The sequence below is a fragment of the Rhincodon typus genome, chromosome 26 (genome assembly GCF_021869965.1).
Source record: "Rhincodon typus isolate 14 chromosome 26, sRhiTyp1.1, whole genome shotgun sequence".
In the NCBI taxonomy this organism is placed as follows: Eukaryota; Metazoa; Chordata; class Chondrichthyes; order Orectolobiformes; family Rhincodontidae; genus Rhincodon; species Rhincodon typus.
This window is the reverse complement of record NC_063357.1, coordinates 9845161-9851268: the sequence shown is the minus strand read 5'-3', so window position 1 is coordinate 9851268 and position 6108 is coordinate 9845161. Positions and strand designations below refer to the sequence as shown.

General features: G+C 39.6%; 1 protein-coding gene across 6 annotated transcripts in view; it reads right to left on the bottom strand.

The window, feature by feature from the left end:
• ksr1a (kinase suppressor of ras 1a) overlaps positions 1-5072 on the bottom strand; it is a 52298-nt gene extending 47226 nt beyond the window's left edge. For 5 of the 6 annotated variants that reach the window (XM_048612794.1, XM_048612795.1, XM_048612796.1 and 2 more), the window contains exons 1-2: positions 4925-5069; positions 929-1394 (exon numbers count right to left, since the gene is read on the bottom strand). In XM_048612794.1, the coding sequence (XP_048468751.1) occupies positions 929-1394; positions 4925-5033 (575 nt within the window). In that variant the 5' untranslated portion in view covers positions 5034-5069. Of the gene's footprint in view, positions 1-928; positions 1395-4924 lie in introns of all 6 variants that reach the window. The other variant, XM_048612798.1, reaches the window with a different exon arrangement.
• Between the last annotated feature and the right edge of the window lie 1036 nt (positions 5073-6108).

The window sequence follows — 6108 nt, the reverse complement described above, 5'->3', positions numbered from 1 at the left end:
GGGGGGGGGGGGGGGGGGGGGGGGGGGGGGGGGGGGGGTGGTGAGGAAAGACAGCGAATAGTGTAGGGAAAAGATGGGCATTGTCAGACTCACTAATCCAACAATTGTGCTTGTTCTGGATTTAACATGCACAAATTTGCACACTAACACTTGCGGCCAATAGTGTCAAGTTGTAACGAGCTATGTTAAAATTTGGTCACAGGTCAGAAAATTTAAAAGTCCTGAAACAAACCGCATCCATTCGTCATCAAAATAAAGCTAGTACACATCAATTACCAGAATAATCTTTAGACCTTGCAAAGTGCAGCAAAATCATCGGAATTAAACAGCTCCAGAATGCCAAAAATAAAATTTCATATTTTGTTGAAGCTTCCAGTACAGGTACGGCAATGCAAACCCGACTGACAATCTTGGGATTATCAATTGGACTCGTAGTGTATGGCATGCTTCTGTGCAAATGAAAGCTACATATATTAATAGACGGGACCATGTTCATTGCAGGCAGGAAGAACATGGAACAAGTACAATGCATATACATCTCAACAAAATAGGTGACAGTCAGTCATTCACTAGCTCATTTCTCAGGGCAACACGTCTGCTTTAAAATTTAAGCAAAGCCTGGCACGTTAACTAACAATCAGCATTAATAGGTGTATTCTTCATGACAACCCTTCTATCAATTAGAATCTACTTGCCAACCAATCACCACCCTATTCTCATCCAGTATGAATATGGGGGTTTTCTCCTTGAATTGGTGTTCTTGTGAATTATCCAGATGAGTGCCAGACAAAAAGTTTCACTTATTTTTTTCAGCAAGAGACAAATTCTGTATCACTAAATTATTTGGAAACAGCTTTACTTGAAAAGGCACAGCAACATTTTGCAGATATGCATTAATCACATGGATTAATATATGAATAAGTCTTACTTAATTGTTGGTACTTCATCTATTCTATTGCCCAGTTGTGATTCATGAGATTTACTCCTGGTGAGTCCAGAGAAACCAGGAAAAAGCTGAATAAGTTTCCTAGAAGGTGGCGGTGGAGTTCGGGGTGGCTTAAATCGATGTTTCTTCTTTGAGGGAGGAGTGGCTGGTGGTGTAATTGTGATAGTTTGGGGCCCTGATGTTCGCCGACCCGGTCGAGGGGACTGCGAAAAGGGGTCTACTAAATTGTCTGAGCGATTTGGCAAGCATATAGATTCCAACGTTGGAATAACAGAAACTGATATTGAACGTGGTGGAGAGGGTATTAGTCTGGGAACAGGGGAAGGACTGTGCGGCTGTCTTGAACCAACAGGACACCACAGTTCTGAAGGAGGCACAGTACTGCTTTCTCGTCTTGTCTCCCCCGATGATGAAGTCCAAAGAACAGTGTCATCTTGTAGCTCACCGCCTATTTAAAAAGGAATACAAAATAAAGATTAAAAGTTCATTAACATAGTAACATTTTGCTTTTAAAATTCTTCAACAATTTACTGAATTTCTGGTGATAAACATTTCAAACAGAATAAAGGCTCAATGATGAACAATGAAGTAACATGACAAACAGATTAACAATTAATAAAAAATTAAATGACAGTTATCACTTGCATTCCATCCAGATTTAAAGATTATATTAATTTTACCACAATGTACATGACCTTTGACAGATTTGTCATGCTTTAGGAAAATAATAGGAAACAAAAATAGAAACAGAGACAGACAGACAGAATAAAGCAACCAAGATGCAAGGCAGTTGCCAGGAAGTGGAAGGAAATCAGCATATAGGTCATTAAGTGGTTACCAATTAATTGGCACAGACATAATGAACAGAATGACCAGTTTTAATATGTTGAACATTCCAAGATTCTGTATCTCTTTGTAGAACCCCAACAGGTCAATTACTGAAACAAAAATTACAGATATCCAAGGCAGAAGGAACAACACATAGAGGCTATGATCTTAGATAATGAAAGAGGTCAGTAAAATTAAATGCTATTATTGACAACGCCAGTAACACTTTAAAAAAAAACATTCATGGGATGTGGGCAAACCTGCTAACTCATTGTCTATTTGCAATCTTTAACTGCCCTGGCAAAAGTGGTGGTGGGCTGCATTTCTGATCCACCATAGTCCTGAGAGTGTAGGTATACCCACAATCCTGTTAGGGAAGGAATTCCAGGATTTTGACCCAGCAATATCAAAGGAATGATGATATAGTCCCAAGTCAGGACAGTGTGTGGCTTAGATAGGAATTTGCAAATTAAAGGTGCTTCCGTAGATTTTCTGCTATGTCATTCCAGGTGGACATGGTCGCAGATTCGGAAGTGCTTTCAGAGAAATTTGCAATGCATCTTATAGATGGTACAGACAGCTGACACTGTGCTTCAGTGGTGAAAGGAGTTAATGTGGAAAGGGGGCAGACATGGTGTCAATCAAGCAGATTGTTTGTCATGGATGACGTTGAGCTCCAAGTGTTGTTGGAAGTGAACCCATCCAGGCAAGTAGAGTGGTTTCCATCACAATCCTGACTTGTGCCTTGTAGATAGTGAGCAGGCTTTGGGAAGTCAGGAGGCAAGTTATTCACCACAGAGTCCCTAACCTTTGATCACTTTTTGTAACCACAGTGTTTATATGTCTGGTCCAGTTCGATTCCTGGTCAACAGTACCAAAGATATTAATAGTGAGACTTTGGTGATGGTGTTGCCATTGAACATCAAAGGAAGATGTCCTATTGGAGATGGTCATTCCCTGGCATTTGCATGACACACATGTTTCTGGTCACTTATCAGCCCAACCCATTGTCCAGGTCTTGCTGCATATTCATATGAGTGGCTTCAGTGCCCAAGTTGTAACAAATGTTGCTGAACATTATGTTCACAAATTGCATAATCAGCAACAAAATCAAATGGAAGACGATGCAGATCTACTCAAGCTGATAAAAACCAGATACAGATTCCTCGTTGGAGTAAAAATCTATGAAGATGGAATATTTTGAGTAATTCAGTCTGAATACAGTACTCAAATAGGGCACAACAATTTTAGTTGCTCAATTGCAAGTTACTGAGTTGGACTCAAAACGGTGTATCAAATAACTCAACCGATGCTGGTTCGTCAAAAAAATTCTTACTTTTTGTGAAGTAGCCAACTCTGCAAAATATTTTACACAAAATATGTGGAATCTCCCATCCTTTCCCTTGCAGTGCCAATTTTCCATCAAAGTAGAGCAAACATACAGAAGTAGAGGCCTTCCAAAAACTTGCCATCTAGTCCACCAGTATGCAATTAAATCAAATAGGAAATGTCAGCACTAGTGTTTCAGGAATCACGGCCAAGTCCAACAATCATAGACCAGAATTTGCCAGTGGCAGCAAGCCAAAAGCAAGCTGGACCAGGACCTTGTGACAAATTTGTTATTGCAAAAATTGGTCCATTGCATAACTGCTAGCTAAACCTGCAGCTTTTAAAGATATTCTGGACCTCTCTAGCTGGACCAGCATTAAGTGCCCATCCTAGTTGCCTTGAGAAGGTTATAATGAGCTGCCTTCATAAGCCACTGCAGTCCATTCAGTGTAGGGAAACAATGCTTTCTGGAAGGTATCTTGATTCAGAGCCACTGAAGAAATGGTGATACCATTTCAAGTCAGGATGGTGAGCAGCTTGAAGGGGAACATGCAAGTGGTATGTTCCAATGTATTCACTGCCCTTACCCTTCTAAGACAGTAGTGATTAAAAGTTTGGAAGGTGCTAAGGAAGCTTGGTGAATTTCTGCAGTGCATCTTATACATGATACATGATACACAATGCTCCTACTATGTGTTTGTGGAGGGGGTGAATGCTTCTGCTGCCAATCAAACAGGCTGAGGAACATCATGGTTTGAATGTTGTTGGAGCTGCACTCATCCAAACAACTGGAGGGCATGCCTTCACACTCCTGACTTGCTCCAAAGGGTTATTTTACCCCTCCAAAAGGGGAAATTTTTTTAAAAAAACAAGTTCTTTCCTCCCAGCCTTCACCTCCATACTTTAAATCATTTCAACTCATGCAACCTAATGCCCTCGCCCCAACCCTATGGGCCTTTATAGGATAGAATAGTAATTTATTGTCGCTTGTATTTTTACAAAAAAGTACAGTGAAAAAAGTGTTTAAATTGTTATGTTCCAGCACCTATATTAATAACAGAAATTATATTAAAAAATTAAGACAAAGTACTCCCACTTGCCACCTTTTCCTCCTCACCTACAATGTCAATTCACTGAGCACTGACATGTTCTTATGTACAGTGTTTTATAAAAAAAATCACTATTTCTTGAATTTTTATATGACAAACTATACTCTATTGAGAAAAATCACTCATTCATAAAAGCACATTTTGGAATATAACAATACTTGACAGGTCTTGTCAAGTTGGTTCCACAAAACCGACATTTTAAAATCCATTTGCAGTGGTGGAAACTGGACATTTAAGTAGACAACTGCCTCCAAAAACCATGCGCACGCCAACTATGGCTGGCCCACCCACCATGGAAATGAGAAATGCCGAGTTTGGAATTCCCAACCTATTCGAAGTGTTGCACCAGAGCTGAGATACTCTCAGTCATAGTAAAAATCACGACCGTGACTTGTAGCACCTTTAGTTTTCTGGCATAAAATACCAACATGAGTATTTACCAGGGAAAATTACCAAGCTACTTGCAACAGTATCAGAAGTCACTGCAACAATAAAATATATTCTTTAATTTTAAATAAAATACATTCAGAACCTTAAAAAAATTAATTTGGAATCTTAAAATAAGGAGAACCTCGGAACATGCGTTACTCATTTTTATGTAACCCATCCGTAAACAAATGGTATTCAGTAACCTCCCAAAGTTTAAGGTATTATGAAAAGCTCTCAGACTACACCAATTACATCATTGTAAGAACTGGACAGGAACAATTACCTGAATCATTTATGTTTCTTAAGCAGGAGAGGGCAGCATTTAGCCGACAGCATTCCTCACGGTTGGCTCCATACCTCTTCATGGCTTCACAGACCTTCGTATCGGACATGTTCAACAAAATGTCCAGCGTTAAATCACCTGGGACTTCCTGAAGACAACAATGCAAACATTAAAAACGGAACTCAATATTTCAATTTATATTACAGTAGCATTTAATGGGAATCATCTGCATTTATGCTGTCTCTCTCATGTTAAATAGTTCAGATGTGACACAGCATTGGAATATTTATACATTAAATCATTGACCAATAAACAGCAATAATTATCTCAGATATTTAGATCAGTTTTACCCATGTAGGAAATAGTCAAAACAGCCAAATCAAACTGTGATCAATAAAGTAATAAAGAGCTCTGAAACCATCTACCGCATTGATAAATGCGCCAAGGCTGAAAAATGCAGTAATTCATTTGAATCATATGGCTTATTACAGATGTTTAAAGGAGGGGATTGCAGGAAGTAGATTTCCATGTCAAACTGCAACATGAAACCTAACATTTCAGTGCCAGTAGTAGTACTGCTAAACACCAGATGAAGTGAAAATCTAGAAGTGACAGCAGTCTAGAGAAAGAAAACCGTTCAGTGACCTCACCCTACGTGATCCACCAGCTAACAGGCATTTTGCAGCCCACTGTTTTTAAGGCTTTTCCTTGTGCAAAGATTCTGGGAGCTATAATACAGTTACAATGATGATGAACCCTTATAAAGGCATGTAAAGATTGCTTGCAAGTAGTTGAATCTAATGTTCCCACATACCAAACATTTCAATGTCCATGCATAGGTTTTACATAAATTCTGCAGGTTTTCCCGGTTTCTCAGGACTGGTGTGCCCTGCCTTGTGCGTGTGATTAAGACAAAGTAGAATCTCAGGATCATCTCCTCGTATCTGCCGAGTCAACGGACGCTAAACTACTGCTCCCCAAGGATTGATTAAAGTGAAAGTACCCATTCTCCCCACCTCTGGGTGTTTAAATTGATGATCCACAGACAGCAACTTTAATTATGATGCTGCTTGGCCTGCTGTGTTCATCCAGCCCTGCACCTTGTTGTCTCGGATTCTCCAGCATCTGCAGTTCCTACTATCTCTGATTCAACTTTAATTATGAACATAGTCTGCTGACATTGG